At 42.5% G+C, this 15,748-nt stretch overlaps 1 protein-coding gene across 1 annotated transcript in view; it reads right to left on the bottom strand.

The window, feature by feature from the left end:
- The window catches only part of SLX4 (SLX4 structure-specific endonuclease subunit), a 1,828,351-nt gene that overhangs the window by 1,648,834 nt on the left and 163,769 nt on the right, over positions 1 to 15,748 (bottom strand). Inside the window, exon 5 of the mRNA XM_044089343.1 lies at positions 13,101 to 13,322. Coding sequence (XP_043945278.1) covers positions 13,101 to 13,322 — 222 coding nt within the window. The remainder of the gene's footprint in view (positions 1 to 13,100; positions 13,323 to 15,748) is intronic.

Raw genomic sequence — 15,748 nt, 5'->3', positions numbered from 1 at the left:
CTGATGGCAGAAGCTTGGAAGAGGGCAAAAGCTCAGAAGGCTTGTTACAGGAAACTGAGACCACAGCAGGGTCAGCAGGAGGACACTTTAGGAATTGATAATCCTCAGGAACCTTATAGAACCGGTTAGGTTTCTGTGGGGCAGGAGACCGAGAATCAGGAGACTTGGAAGCAGCTATAAAGGTGTCTAGCATAGCACCAACAGAGGAGGTACTGCAGAATGTTTAGGAGAGTCCACCTGAAGCAACTCATAATACCTTTTCCGGATATCAGTCACCTGAGTATAATCTCACTTAAAGTATTCCATCATTCTAGCTACTGTGTCCACAAAAGAGAATTCCTTAAAATAAGACTTGGGGCTAATGGACTCCTCTTGATCAGAACCACAAGCCTAAGGTGAAGGCACAAGAGAAGAGTAAGACAAGGACCCTTCATCACACTCTGCATCCTCATCTGAGGAATCAGAATCACTAGGCAAGTTGGAAAGAGTTGAAATGCAAGGGGGAGTAGGCACAGAAATCCCTTGGGGAGGCTTCAGGACCATTAAGGCATTAAAAACTCCCAGAGTAAACTCTTGCCCTTCCCTCTGAGGATCCTCACGGCATTCAGAAGAATGGTTAGTCTACTGCTTTTTCTTAGTAGGGATGTCAGCCCTAACAAACACTGGAGGATCCGAACCCTGATGGAATTCAATAAGAGTACCCAAAACCTCTTCTCTGACCAGAATCGGTGGAATCCCTCTAGGGCCCCTCCAAGATAATCAACAGCGGTTTCACCTCAATGTCTACAGATTATGCCTGCAAGTCCCCAGAGGATGTGTGGCAGGAAGGATCCATGCCAGCCACCGACGGGGGCTATGGCAGAGGAATTCAATGAGGACACCGGACTGCCTACAGAGCTATCACCTGCTTCTAGAGAAATGTCCAGTGGAGGCTGGACAGCCAAAGAATCCGACCAAAATTTCTTGGCCTTCGTCTTACTTAACAGTACCTCGGGGTCAATTGATTCTGCCATGCTACCCTGGGCTAAGAGTTTAAGCCTCTGGTTCTCTACATAGATGGCCAGGGAAGACAACCAACTTCTAAGAGTCATAGGCACAAACATCTTACAAATACTACAGAATGTGTGGTCATGGGAAGCACCCAAATTAAAAAGACACTGTTCTTGATGATCCTTATGGGGAATCTGCATCCCGCACTGGCATTTTGTTTCTTTGGATGACATGACTCCAGGTAACCAAAAGAAAAAAAACAGACTCCAACGGGGCACTTATCTGATGGCTAGCTATTTAGCACAGCAAAAAGGTCATTCAGACAGACAAGTGATGATGGCATTCGGACAGGTGGCAAAAAAGTTCTGGGTAACTGCATCCACACAATCAGCATACGTGTAACGTATGGCACATACAAGATCTAGAGGCTTTGGTTTACTGGCTGGATGTTGGACTATCTTTGGCAGGAGATCTCTAGGGTGAAGAATACTGCAATAGTGATACAGGAGGACATCATTATTTAAACCATGCCACTCATGTCTCTACCTATGTGGCAGTAATAATTTTACCACTGCTGGTCCCAGATCAGGAATTAAATTACCAATCATATTCATTCATCACTACTTTATTAATTTGCCAGATTTTTTTAATTATTTCTCACTACTAAACTCAAACATTCATTCCAGATAGAATTCAAAAGAAACTATAACACTATTTTATTTGGCAACTTGCATTTTTTGCACTTAATGACTTCTAACTCTGCTGCATAATTGTATTACATTCAATGCTTCTACAAACTGCATTTACTTAGCTGTTTATTTCTGCATTGTTGCCACTATATATACCAGAGTTCCCTACATTTTTTTAAACATTTCCACAGGGCATGGCTAAAAAGAGGTCATGTTTGGTCCACTCCATTTACTCAGTCTCCAAAACAAAGAATATAATGGAGCTTTATGGAACTTTTCACCCCGTGCCTCCACTGAAAATGGGCTCACACTCAGACGGCCTATCCCGGCTAACAAATGTAAAATCAATAAATAATATGCAAGCTGAAGTGAGAACTTGAAATTTTATATACTGTTTTCCTGCCAAATCACTGTCCCTCATCAATGTCCTTATTTTGTGCATGATCACCACATGCATTGGGCATGCCAGCCACTACTGAGAGCAAGCCAGAATCCAGTGAAGGATAAAGGCAGCTCCAGTAGTTCTATGAATAAAGGTTAATTGCTTGATCATATTTAAAGACCTAAGATGTGTTATTCAGACTAGCCTAAATCAGTATGCCATGTAATGCTAAAGTCTTCCAATAGAACTACTTCAACACATGTGACAACAGGTTCACAGGTTGGCACTACGCTATAAGCCAGCCCTAGGGCCTAAACAAGCCTAGCCATAACAATTCCCTGGTTATTTCTTCCCACAGTATTTACTTCCCAATAAAACTACTCCACTGTGTCATTCAAGAAGGATTCTAAGTTAGGACTAAGGCACCGTGTACAACACAATGAGCTGCATGACACTGCAATACAAACTGCTCACTGGAAAGGAAGGTCAAAATTTGGGTTTACAAGAACATCTGCCTTTTTGGCAGTAAAAAAACCCTAACCTCGCTGTACATAAGATAATCCATTCAGGAAAAACTATTCTTCAACCAAAAGTTTAAATGACTACAAAATATATACAGCAAGCTCTGTTACATGGTTTGAACACGGATTCCTGGTGCACATTTAACCTTAGATACCATACATGTTTCACAAGTGCTACTGAATTATATTAAAATAATCTTTTTCGAATGTTTCCTGGTAAAATGCACTAACATTTACACTGCCATGCTACTCGCTAGGGTTATAACTGCAAATGTTCACCTGTACTCAAGTTACCAGAACAACAAACATGTCCATAGTGCAAAAAGTTTTTTTTTATTTGCCTTCCATTATAGAGCATGAAGGATATAAGTCTAAGTGTAAAAGTATGTCTTGAGAGCAGTTACTGTTCTGCCCATGAAGACAGCAAAATCGGTTTCTGTAAAAAAAGTACAGCAACAACCCCTTACAATGCATAACTATTGGTTTTACTGGTATTGTTATCGGACAGCATCAGAAATCCAAAAACAGACCTCTATGCTGTTGCTAAGCAATCACACACAGTATTACATCAATCCAGGAAACATTATTCCTCTATTTATCATCCTAGTATCACTCACTATATCTGTCTCACATATGTGGACATGCTACATAAACATTCCTGAAAGCTGAACTTTCCCCCATCACATAAATGGGAAAAGACAAACTCTTTTCAAATACATTCCTGCAAATGGAACTTTCCTATCACATACATGGTGAAAAAAGGCAAACTACGCCATTTCAAATCTGCAGCCAGATACCTTCAGGAAAAAAAATAAGTATGCCACATCTAGTCACACACATCTTACACAATATATTTTAGAAGCAATGTTAATCTACTAGTACATTTTTGTAGGTGTTCAGCCCAGCTTGCTTTAAGCTAAACATGAAGTATTGTTTCTTACTGTCTTCGCCACTGAGCTCTCTTGTATTTCATTATCTCTTATAATCAAAACTTTTACATTTTTAATTTTTTCCTAGTACTTTTGACTTCTTAGACTCTAGCCACTTAGTCTATTCATCAGCTCTTATACCATAAAACAAGTAGTCTGCCATCTAATGCAGAGGACTAAAGCAATGAGTTGTTAGTTAGCTGCCTCCTGTAATCTAAGGTTCGATTCCCTCAGCCTCCATTTGCCAAGTGTTTGACTGTGCGCAAATGGGCTAGACTACTCGACTGAGTCCTGGACTGCATGCTTTATAACTGTACGTCAATCAAATGTGATAAATAATATGAAAAAGCTAACTTGTAGCTCTCATTAAGAAACTTGACTATCAGTAGCAACCAGTAATCTTTAGTCCGGCAGTTGGTGCAGGGGGTTAAGGCTGTGAGCTGTAGTTCTTGTGGTAAAGGGTCTGATTTCCTCACCCTTCATTTGCCTATTGCGTGACGTTGAGTAAGTCACGTAACCAGACATTGCTCCAGTGTTGCCTCTGAAAAGGGACTGCATATCCAGTAGGCCTATCTGGTAAACAAACTGGTATTATTTTTGGGGTTATCAGCTGTTATGACAGTTAACGTGCTTACCTCATAGACACAAAGAACAGGGTTTGTTTCTCTCCTTTGAAAGGGAAATTTGCTACGCTTTAAATGGCCCACAAGGGCAGCTAGCCTAGTACTTACCTATGAACCTATGCCTCTCACCTAGCTTCATTTATCCAGTCTATCACATTTCAATACACAAGCAAGATTCAGCAATTTTACTTACAAGGTAGATGGGCAAAAAACATGCTCTTTAAGGCAGAACAGGTAGAAATAGAAATTTATATGAAATGCATTTCTTAAATGGTCCTTTCAGCTTTGGAGAATGTAGTTCCAAATGGGCTCCTTCCCATGCAACAAAGTACAAAAGAACAGTCTCTCAAAGCGATCCCCAAAATATCCAAAGATCACAGGTGTGTCCCTTTACCATCTTCACAGCACAGGCAGTGACAGTGCCACATTTAGGGAAGGCCTCAACAGTTTCTCACACAGGAATGGCAAGCTTCACAGGTACAACAGTCAACTAACTTACCTTTGCAGGATAGCAACTCCACTCTCCTAAAGACCTCTTCTTTAACATAGAGTTGTCAGGGACTCAGAAATCCCTCTAGGTTAGAGTTAAGTGCATCTGGCAAGCCTACTAAGCACAAGCCTAATATACAGCTGTTTTTTTTTCTTTTATTTTATTTTTTCTCCATTTCCATCATTCCCTGCTTGTACTGGCTGTAGCAACACAACTGCTGGTGCAAAACACAGGTTTAGGCTGACATTTTTATCTTATAAATCCAAAATCCACCAACGAACTCAGAACACTTAATAAAACCGTAAAATAAAATCTAAAATAAAATACACAAACAGTAAAAATTTCAAAACGTCCAATTTTATTGACAAAACAACCGTAAAAGAGTAACTGGTAAGCGCTTTCATTCCATACATAGAACTTCATCAGACCAAGTTACTATTGATTAAAAGGCCAAATAAATACACTTTGGGAATCACATTACCGTCAACCTTTAATGAGTTAACCTTTTTCTATTCAAAACAACTTTTTAGTTCTCCCTATCATTTATTCCAGGAGAACTACAAGCATTTAATCTCAACTGTAAACAATACTCTTTCCAGTCTAACTTACCTTCGGATTTTAGTCTAAAATCATAATTTATCACCCAATCTATTACAGAAAATTTAAAGCACACTTTATCCATTTCATTAATATGCTTCTGCTTAACATGGTTTGCTAAAGCATTATTTAAATCCAGAACATCTACAGTTCTTAAATGCTTATAAATCCTTTTGCAAAATTCCCTAACAGTTCTCCCTACATAAAATGTAGGACGCAGCTTACAACAATTGTAATACACAGGTGATACGCAGCTTACAACAACTGTAATACACAGGTGATAAATTATGATTTTAGACTGGAAGCCAAAGATGAGTTAGACTGGAAAGAGTACTGTTGTCAGTTAAGATTAAATGCTTGTAGTGCTCCTGGAATAAATGATAGGGAGAACTATAAAGTTGTTTTGAAAAGAAAAAGGTTTAACTCATTAACGGCTGAATGTCATGTGATTCCAAAAGTATATTTACTTGGCCTTGGTCTGATGAAGTTCTATGTATGGAATGAAAGCTCTTACCAGTTACACTTTTATGGTTGTTTTGTCAATAAAATTGGATGTTCGTGAAGTTTTTACCGTTCGTGTATTTGATTCTGACATTTTTATCTTTCCAACTGCTCCCCCCCTTGACTTTGAAAACTGGCAAAGCAGCCATTACATTACACCATCTACTCAACTTGCTCATCTATATACACATTTTCCTTGCTGCACTGCTCCAGTCTACCTCTGCCACCAGTACCAGGTTAATACAATGTATACAGTCTGCTGTACAAGTCTCATCTAGATAGAAATGTTTAAATAAACATAACTACCAGCAAAAAACTTATGTAGTGTGTTGATTCCAGTACATTAATAAAACAATAATACACACTATACTTACAGTACACTTCAAAATATACCAATGTTTTATTTATTAAGCATAAATTGAGCACTTTCATACTATAAAATTGTTTGATTTCATTAGAATGAAACTACTCTCAAAACTTTTAGTTATGTACTCACCATAACTTTAGATGTTTGGGATCCATCTCGCCTACATTCTGTACTGATGGGCTCGGAGCCGATCCTCGGCTCCGACTCGGCACGCTATGCTATAGAGCAAAGCCTCTTATTGGCTGAGCTATTCTCTATCCCAGGATGCACCACCACTAATCCCCCAGATCTTGTTTGTCCGCATTCATGCACACACACATAACTTGTTTATATAACATTGCCAGATGTTTCAAGATGAAACAATAGAATTCAGACCATCCGATCTCTTCTGATCTCCAAGGCAGGGGGAAGGAGGGTGGGTTATTGGGAATGTAGTAGATGGATCCCAAACATCTAAAGTTATGGTGAGTACATAACTAAAAGATGTTATGTGATCCTATCTCGCCTACATTCTGTACTGATGGGACAGCGTCCCTAGCACCTAAATCCTGGGTGGCTCACTGGAAAACACTCCTGAGCACTGTGGAACCAAATGAAGCTCACCCCCGAAATGCCACATCCAATTTGTAGTGGGAAATGAAAGTGTGCGGGGAAGACCACGTAGCCGCAGCACAAATGTCACTAATGGCAAGCTTAGAATGGAATGCTATTGAAGTAGCCATAGCTCTTGTAGAGTGAGCTTTGACGAAGTCGTAAGCTCTTTATTAGAAGAGGAATAAGCTTGACTAATACAGTCCCTGATCCATTTGGCAATAGTGACCTTTGTGACGGCTTTGCCCAATTTATTATCCGAAAAGGACACAAACAATTGATCTGTTTTCCTTGTTTGTTTGGTCCTGTCTAAATAAAAACGCAATTGCCTGTGGACATCCAATGTGTGGAACATCTATTCCGCTTTGTTTGAGTACTTTGGAAAGAAAACTGGAAGTTCTAATGACTGTTGCAGGCAAAAACTGGAACAAACTTTAGGGACAAAGGATGGATTAGGCCTGAGGGATACTCTATCTTTGTGAAAAACCAGGTACGGTGGTTTTACAGATAGAGCTTGAAGCTCTGAAACCCTTCTGGCAGAAGTAATCGCGACCAGAAAGGCAGTTTTCCAAGATAGAAATTTCAAATCACATGTTGCTGCCGGTTCGAAGGGGGAGGAGGTCAAGGCACGTAATACCACATCGAGATCTCACAGAGGAGCAGGATGAGAAATCGGAGGTCATAAAAGCGCAGCACCTTTCATGAAGGTTTTACACAATCTGTTGCTCATTAAAGGTGGGTTTACAGATTCATGAAAATTGGAAATAGCTGCCAATTGGACCTTGATGGTAGAGACTGAAGAACCTTGATTGAATAGGGAAGTTAGAAATTTCAGGACTTCTGATACAATAATAGTGATGGGATCCAGACCCCGGAGTTGAGCCCAAATAGCAAATCTCTTCCATTTGCTAGTATACAATTTCTTAGTGGCAGACTTGTGGGCCGAAGATAAGATATGTATGACTTCCGGGTCTAAGGTATGATTCCTGACTATAGTCGGAAGAGGAGGAGCCAAGCTGTTAACTTCAAAGTGTGAAGGGACTGGTGGAGTTGTCCCGACTGATGAATTAATAGGTCTGGGATCTGATCCAGGAACCATGGACCGTCCAGTGCATATTTCCGAAGATAGGGGAACCATACCTGACGAGGCCAGTAAGGGGCAACTAAGATCATTTTGCTCCCCAAGTGAGACGCCTTTTGGATCACTCTGGGAAGGAGGGGAACTGGGGGGAAGGCATATAGCAAGCCGGTGGGCCAAGGATGGGCTAATGCGTCCATAGGACTCTCCCCCGAAGCTGGAGTGAGGGAAAAGAACTTTCTGCACTTCGCGTTCATCGGGGTTGCGAAGAGGTCGCAACAAGGAGTTCCCCATCTGCTGAAGATCTGAGTTGTTACTGCATTGTTCAGAGACCACTCGTGAGGAGAGAGGATAGTTCTGCTCAGTCTGTCGGCTATCACGTTGGATTTGCCAGGGATACGAGTTGCTATCAGAAAACGTCTGGTCGCCACTGCCCATTCCCAGACTCTCATGGCCTCTCTGCAAAGAGGGTAGGATCTGGTCCCTCCCTGCTTGTTCAGATACCAGACCACTGACATGTTGTCGGAGTGAACGGCAATTACGCCCTGAGGGAGGTAATCGTGGAGGGCTTGTAGAGATAGAAGCACCGCCCTCATTTCCAAAATGTTAATATGAAGAATACTCTCTTCTGAATGCCATTTGCCTTGGACTGACCTGCCCAGGGAATGCCCCCCCCCACCCCATCTGGGAGGCGTCCGTAGTCAAAGTGGCCATAGGAGGAGGTGGAACAAAGGGTCGACCCTGATCCAGATTGGAGGGCACCAGCCACCAGCGAAGGTCCCGTTTGCAGGTTTCCGTGATCCGTATGAGGTGACTGAGAGGGAGATCCTGAAAGGACCACTGTGTTGAAAGAAGCCACTGGAGAATTCTCATATGCAACCTTGCTAGGGGGACTAGAAGAACAGTGGCCGACATAGATCCCAATAGCTGCAGGACCATCCTGGCTGGAGCTTTGGATCTGAGAAGCAAGGCTCGGACTTGAGCCTGTATAGTTTGTATCCTTTCTGTAGGAAGATAGACCCGCATTCAGTTTGAGTCTATCTCTACTCCGATGAATCTTATGCGCTGAGATGGCAGCAACACAGACTTTGGCCAATTGAAGGTGATTCCAAGGGAAGTGCCTAGTGATATTGTGGCTTGTAGGTTCTGCAATAGTAGACGCCTGGAGGTGGCAGTTAGGAGCCAGTCGTCCAGATACGGAAACACCTGGAATCCTAGACTCCTCAGGTGAGCAGTCACGACTGCCAAACATTTGGTGAACACCCTGGGGGCTGTGGTGAGACCAAAGGGCAGCGCGCAGAACTGAAAATGACTGTCTCCTAGGCTGAAGCGCAAATGTCTCCTGGACGCCTGATCTACCAGGATGTGGTAATAGGCATCCTTGAGATCTATGGAGCACATCCAAACACCTTTCTCCAGCAGTGGGAGAATGGATTGTAAGGTGACCATTCGGAACTTGGACTTTTTGACTGAACGATTTAGAATGCTGAGATCCAAAATGGGCCTCAAGTCCCCGGTCTTTTTTGGCACCAAAAGAATCTTGAGTAAGTCCCTAATCCGATCTGGTCTGCGGGGACCGGTTGGATGACTCGTTTTTGAAGCAGCTTTGAGACTTCTAAGGCTGCAATTTCCCGTTGACTGGGTGGCGGGTCCGGGATTTTATTGGACGGAGGTGGGGAATGAGAAAAGGGGATGGCGTAACCTCCGGCGATAATTCGAAGCACCCATCGGTCCTGAGTGATACCTTCCCAGGCTTTTAGGTGCCTCGGCGACCCCGACTGGCTCCGGAGCTGCACAGTCGGGCAATCCTTCAGGGATTGTGGAAGGCTGAAGAGCCATGAAAGGACTCGCGGTCTCCAGTGTTGCGGGGGCCTCTGCCGCCTCTGGGACGGCGTCTTCCAGAAAAATTTCCCCCTCCTCTGCCTCTAGAAGGGGGATCGTCCTGCTGCGAGGGATAAGACTTCTGGGATCTATGGAACCACATTTTCCCTCCTCTTTTAGCCTTGGGATAAGGCCGAAAGGGAGTGGAAAATCATGCCCCTACGGCAGTCAAAGTCTTACCTTCTTGCTCGCAGCGGGTCAATGTGTCCTTTACCTTGGGTCCAAACAAAGAGGACCCATCAAAGGGAGCGTTGGCAAAGGAAGACTTAAAGGCTTCCACAAAATGACACAGGCGGAGCCAGGCTTGCCTCCGTAGAGCAATACCCGTACCCGCCGCTCTACTCGCCCCCTCGGCCGCATAAGAAATGAGCCTCATGGACGAGTTTGATATCGATGACAGCGTAGCCAACTGAGAGCCAACCATCTGGGCCAGCTGCTCAGGTAGGTTACCCAAGAGGGTATCTGAAAGCTCCTTGATCAGATCCCTCTGAAACTTGGTGAAGTGCGTTAAATAGTTCAGGGACCTTAAGGTAAAGGCCGCTGAACTGAGGGTGCGCTTCCCGTACCGATCCATGCTCCTAGACTCCTTATTAGGAGGATGGACGGACGTCGAAGCCTCTGCTACATCTTGTTGGGTAGCAGATGCCACCACCAAGGCATCTACAGCCACACCTTTGGTCAAAAACTCCTTCTCTGGGTGTGCTGATAGGAACTTATTTGGGTGAGCAGGCACCGGTTCCACAGAGTCTGGATGTTCCCATGCCCTTCGACAGATCAAATCTAGGAGCTCGTCGAAGGGCGGAGACACCCAAGAGGCGGAGGGCTGAGCCCCGAAGGCCTTAAGGAACACCGACTCGTCAGCAGAAGGGGGTTTGGAATGCCAGCCGCCTCGTTGTTTGAGGGCTTCCAAGATGTCTGCAAAGGAGACATCATCTGAGGATGACTTAGGGGACCCCTCCGCATCATCAAGATCAGTGTCTGACGTGAGAGACTCATCAGGGGAGTCGACGTGCTTCCTCTTGCACGCTCTTTTCCTTGGGGGGTTCCTCTGAAGAAGCTTCAGAGGGACCTCCAGGAGGGGGGGAACCCTCAGTGGGGGTGACCTCAGGCCCCAGGGCTCCGCTGTCTAAGGACAGGGGGACTACCAAAGACCCAGTCTCCGTATGTAGGGAAGGTGCTGGTGAGACCGTGGAGGTAGCCAAAGAAGATTTGGCCAACGCACTCCTCATGGCCCTGAAGGCCGGACCACCAGAATCCTGGGAAGGTCCAACCCCCGTGGCCACAACAGTAGACGGTACCCCCGCAGCCGACGCACCGAGAGGAAGGCTCGGAACCAAAAACATCGGTCCCGAAGCGTCCCCCCCGGGGCCGACAGAGGAGGTCCGTGTACCGAACTCCGACTCGAGAGCCGGGGTTGGAGTAAGGGTCGGGGCCGACCTGAAAACCTCCATCGGCTCCACTAGCATCGGCTCCAACGATGCAGAGGCTGTTGGAGGAGGAACCAGAACTACAGGGTGGGCCATCGGCTCCGAAGCCAAATGGGCTGGAGCTGAAACTAATTTCTGGAATACAGGAGACTGAAACAGTCTTAGGAGCACCCTGTCGATGTCCGAATCCGACATCTTGGAAGATCGGGAGGAAACTGATCGGGTCCGAACCGACTTCTCCATCAGCTCCGAAGGACTGGGGGACCGGCTCCGAACGGACTCAACCAGTATCGGTGCCGAGGGAGATCCCAAAACAATTTCCCTCGGTGCCGAGGAGGGCTTTGGCGCCGAAGGGGAAGAGTCTGAGCCGGCAACCCTCATCGGCTCCAAAATCAGTGGAGCCGATGAAGGTGACCCGCCTCTCGAAGCCCCAGTCATCGGCTCCGAAACCAGAGGAGTCAAGACTAGAGGCATCGAGGCAGACCGTTCCGCCCTCGGCTCCGAAGTCCGTGGAGCCGATGGAGAAGCCTGCCTGGATTTCTTAGTAGTCGGTTCCGACGGGCTGGTCGGAGCCGACGCTTTCTTTTTCTTAGTTGGAGAGGAAGAGGAAGATAAGGCCTCCTCGAAGGAGGGTTTAATCAGCCCTTTCAAGATTAATTTATTCTTCCTCTCTTGGAGGACCCTAGAGGAAAAGGCGTGACACACGCTGCAGGACTCCTGTAGGTGCTTGGCACCTAAACAATATACGCATGAGGAGTGATCATCGGTTATAGACATTTTATAATTGCACCTCGTGCACTTCTTGAATCCTGAGGGTCTATGTTCTTTGGACATAATGCCTCTAAAACACTCACTATAACAGTGGAAAAAAACACTATCTAAGTCAGAAAACAAAGATTTTAACAACAATAAATACTTTTTTTTTTTTTTAGGAAAAAAAACAAGATAACAAGTACAACAAACACCAAAAAGGAGGGCCAAGAACCCTCTAACTAAAACAGGTACTTGACCTCCCTAAAAATAAGAAAACTCGCTAAGAAATAGGGGAAGGCCCCTCTAACTTAAACGGAAACCTTTCCCTAATCAATACACACAAATTTTCCACAAAATATAATCAAAAACACACAGCAACACAATGATAGCTGTTAAAACAGCTTTTGGGTAAGAAATAAAGAATTTCTTGACAGAAAAACTTTAAGAAAATAGCACTTAGCTCAGCCAAGTTTGAGACCACGTCCTAGCTTGTAAGCGGCAAACGAGATCTGGGGGATTAGTGGTGGTGCATCCTGGGATAGAGAATAGCTCAGCCAATAAGAGGCTTCGCTCTATAGCATAGCGTGCCGAGTCGGAGCCGAGGATCGGCTCCGAGCCCATCAGTACAGAATGTAGGCGAGATAGGATCACATAACATCATACATTTTCTTTAAAGCAACTCAAGATTGCCTGAATGGTTCAAGTGTTAGCCTCACAGGCACAAGGTAAAGAGTATGATTCTCTTTTTTGAAGGATGTATGGCTAGGCTTACAAATGCCCCAGTGGTTGTTGGCTTCGTATACACCTATGAACCTCATCATGATATGCAACACCCAATCAAATTTCAATTTTATGGGATAAAAGCACTCAATTTATTCTAAATAAACAAATTATTGGTGTATTTTGAGATGCACTGAGAGTCTGGCTTGTGTTACTCTTTTATCAGAAATGCATACATGCTTGGCATAGTACTGAACTAGAATTTAAGCTTTAAAACTGCAAATCAGCCTACATACGTAAATGTACCTGCTTAGAATTAAGTTATTCAAATATCACTATTATAATGTCTCCGTGATGAATTTAACAATCTCTTGCACTTACTTGTTCTAATACCAGTATAATATTTAGTTAATCTTTTATAAATTTGATTATTCAACATGAAGACTGACTCTGTCTCTCTCTCTCTGTAAATGGTCTATGTCCAGTAGCTGGTTAACAAAGTATAACTAAACAAACATAAAAAAAATACTTCTAAACATCATAATATATCTTTCATCTTACGTTACTGTTGTGGACGACTCTTCATCTAGATTCACATTCTGTCTCTGGATTGCCTGCAGCAACAGCTGTGGAGACACATCCATCTTCACAGCACAGCGCTTCAGATGACTAACTCGACTTTTTAAAGTGGCAAATTTCTTTCCACAGATTGGACATTCTGGGATCTCTGAAGAGTCAGAGGAAGCAGCTGAAAGTGAAGAATCTGTCCTCTCATCCAAACATCTATGCAGAATGTGCAAAATAAAATTAAGTACTACAGTTAATGTTCAGAACAACAGTGGTAATAATAAAGAACATGCACAAATCTTAGCTTTATACTACATTACATCCAAACTAATAAGATTACAATAATATTTCATATTGTTATTTAGTCTGATAACCTATTAAGTCCCAACAGCAAAAAAGTGTCAGTCAAACTTATGACTAAAAACCTGTCCCAGTTATAATATACAAAAAAAGAGTCTGCTTTCTCTTTAATATATCTAACTGCACAATTTTCACATAAAAACACAGAATGGGACTGCAGATACAGATGGCCTGTATTGAATTTGACCATATCTTTTTCTAGCTAAACATCCTATCTTACCTGCAGCATCTTTCATATAAATTGCAAAAACAATAATTATCAGTCCTCAAAATTAAATGGCTTCCCACATAAGCCAGTACAACCAAAGCCTAGGCAAATGTGTTTGCATTCTTTCTGCTCCGTTCCTCTGCTGTATGCTGTGAGTTCTCCTTCCCAGCCACTAAACTGATTTCTTCATTCCCACTGTTCCATGGGGGAGAGAATCAGGCAAACTGGGAGTGGGATTACATACTTAAAATGGAACCGGGTTTTCTGCTTAAGCCCTATCCTGCCACTGTGCATGCTCAACAGTGTCCAAGGAGTTAGTGTGCAATGGACTTTGCAATACACACTCATGCCTCCATAAAAAAATATGATTAAAGCTCTGTCCCTCCACTATGTAGACAAGCATTGCACATCAGTGTGATCCCTGGTCTACATGAAGAATTCTAATGAAGACAAGTGGATTCAGAACACACACTCCCTCCCACCCCAGCAAAAACGTATGCAAGCAGGCTAAGCCTCTTCAATTCTCTTCTCCCCAACTCCAGTTTCAACAGATGGCTGAGACACTTGCCAAGCAATAGTTACCTGGGTTTGAAGTCAGGGCTCTATCCTTCTACACCAACAGAACTGACTACATTCCTAGGCGCACTATTATAAACTATCCAACTTCAATTCTAGTCACTCACTAACTAGTAATTTCTCTTTTATATATGACTCAAAGTCTTTCTAGTCATTACATGCCTCATAACTCAACTCTGCCTAACAATTCCACACCACTCCTCCATCCACTATGGCAGCAAGACTTTAATTATGTTCCAAAGCTCTAGAAACTTACTTCAGAAGATATCTCTGCCATACTAATTACATTGGCTTTCATTTCTTTACTCAACGTCATACAGACAAAACATAACATAAATGTTCTACTGGTATCACTTAACTATAATCACTTCTAAAGTTCTTACATTTGGCAGACCTCTTTCATCATCTCTGGGTGCTGCACTTGCTGGGCATTGGGCTGGCAACTCGGCACCATAAAAATCGACTGCCAATCATTAGCGGACCGGAGTTCCGCTGTGGCGACCCCTAACCGGGAAAAGCCAAAAAGACAAACAACAATTCTGATCACTTATTTTCCAGTTTTACATAGTATTGCTGTTAAATTTAAAAAATTCTTTGAAAGTAGGAACCGAGTTTGATTTCCAGTATTTTGTAATAACTTCTCTGGCAACTACCAAAAGACTCCAAAATATTTTTTGTTGCTTGGCTTTTACAGATATAAGAAGTGGAATATTCATTAGTTTTACTGATCTAGTTAAACAACAATTATCAGATCATAACCCCTTAAAAACATACTTGTCTCTTCCCAGTATACATTTATTTTTTCACAATCTATAAACATGCATGTCCAGTTGTTTTTTATATTTTTTACTACATCTTTAACAAACTGAAAAAGTAATTTTACTAAAATTAAAGACTTTATAGGGGGTAGCAAACATATGTATATATTACCACATAAAAACTTTCCAGTATAAAGCTGAAGAAGTTTGAGTAACTGATTTAATTAACAAGGTTTTATTCTTACCATCTATTGAGTTACTCAATCCACTACTATCTAAAAAGTTCTAGAATTTTGTATCAAAATTATTATTACTTATAATGAACTTAACTTGGGCAAGCTTCATTTGTAGGTTAATTTACTTTCAATAATAGTACTCATATATTCATATAATGGGAGAATAGTGTTCTGTTCCTCTTCACAGATATTATTTGCAAATTAATTTAATTTCTTATTGATAGATAATATTAACTAGTTAACAGATTCATTTAACTTACAATCTTTCATTAAATATTCTGACAACTTGGTTTTTCCTTTTTCAAAGCAAAACTTGGCTTTTCCTTTTTCAAAGCAATCAGACCACAATACAAATCATTCCTTTTTAGTAAATTAATTTTATCACTGTTCTGAGTTTCCTTAAATCTATAGGTGTGTGATGGGAAAGCACAACAATTTCCATTTTGATATTAACAGAGTTTTAAAAACATATTTCTTAAATGATTTAAGAACTGATTTCATATA

Source organism: Protopterus annectens, chromosome 12.part0 (genome assembly GCF_019279795.1).
Source record: "Protopterus annectens isolate FY-2018-M chromosome 12.part0, PAN1.0, whole genome shotgun sequence".
NCBI lineage: Eukaryota > Metazoa > Chordata > Ceratodontiformes > Protopteridae > Protopterus > Protopterus annectens.
The sequence above is the reverse complement of the archived record's forward strand: the minus strand, read 5'-3'. Positions and strand labels throughout refer to the sequence as shown.